This window comes from Trypanosoma equiperdum (genome assembly GCF_001457755.1).
Source record: "Trypanosoma equiperdum strain OVI genome assembly, contig: ctg_941, whole genome shotgun sequence".
Taxonomy (NCBI): domain Eukaryota; phylum Euglenozoa; class Kinetoplastea; order Trypanosomatida; family Trypanosomatidae; genus Trypanosoma; species Trypanosoma equiperdum.
Window position 1 is genome coordinate 1 of NW_027124911.1, and position 445 is coordinate 445.

The following is a 445-nucleotide window of genomic DNA, read 5'->3' on the forward strand; positions in this document are numbered from 1 at the left end:
ACGTTGTCCCATGTTTTACAAAAAACGAGTCCGAAAGAACGCTGATTCAGTGTCCGGGAAGGCGGGACAACCGTCTACACATATCGTCCCCCTATTACCACACCAGTATCTGTTACAGGGGAGGCTATTGGAAAATTTTCTGGTTTTTCCTCCAGGAAGCGGACCAATTCCGACGGTGGTCGGTAGTCAGCAGGCGATGGCAATGGCCGCTGGGCGGTGTGATCTGCCGGATTTTTCTTTGGTGCGTCAGCGACTACGTTGCGCGTGGCCGGAGCCGTCTTGGCGTCGATGTCGGCGAGGCGTGGAAAAAGGACGGGCCGCCGGCGTTCCTTGGGGTAATGTAATCTTTGGGGGGAGGATGATGGTGTTACCCGCGCGCGATGCTGGTTCTTCGTCGCGCTCTGGCCGTCGGTGCTGCGATTTGCTGTTAGTCCGCTTCCTCCGC

The 445-nt window shown here is 57.1% G+C and overlaps 1 pseudogene across 1 annotated transcript in view; it reads right to left on the reverse strand.

Annotated features, from left to right (window-relative positions):
* Positions 1–74: 74 nt before the first annotated feature.
* Positions 75–445, reverse strand: part of TEOVI_000461300:pseudogene — a 614-nt pseudogene continuing 243 nt past the window's right edge. The window contains 2 exon segments of the mRNA in view: positions 75–404; positions 406–444. Of these exon segments, the coding sequence occupies positions 75–404; positions 406–444 (369 nt within the window).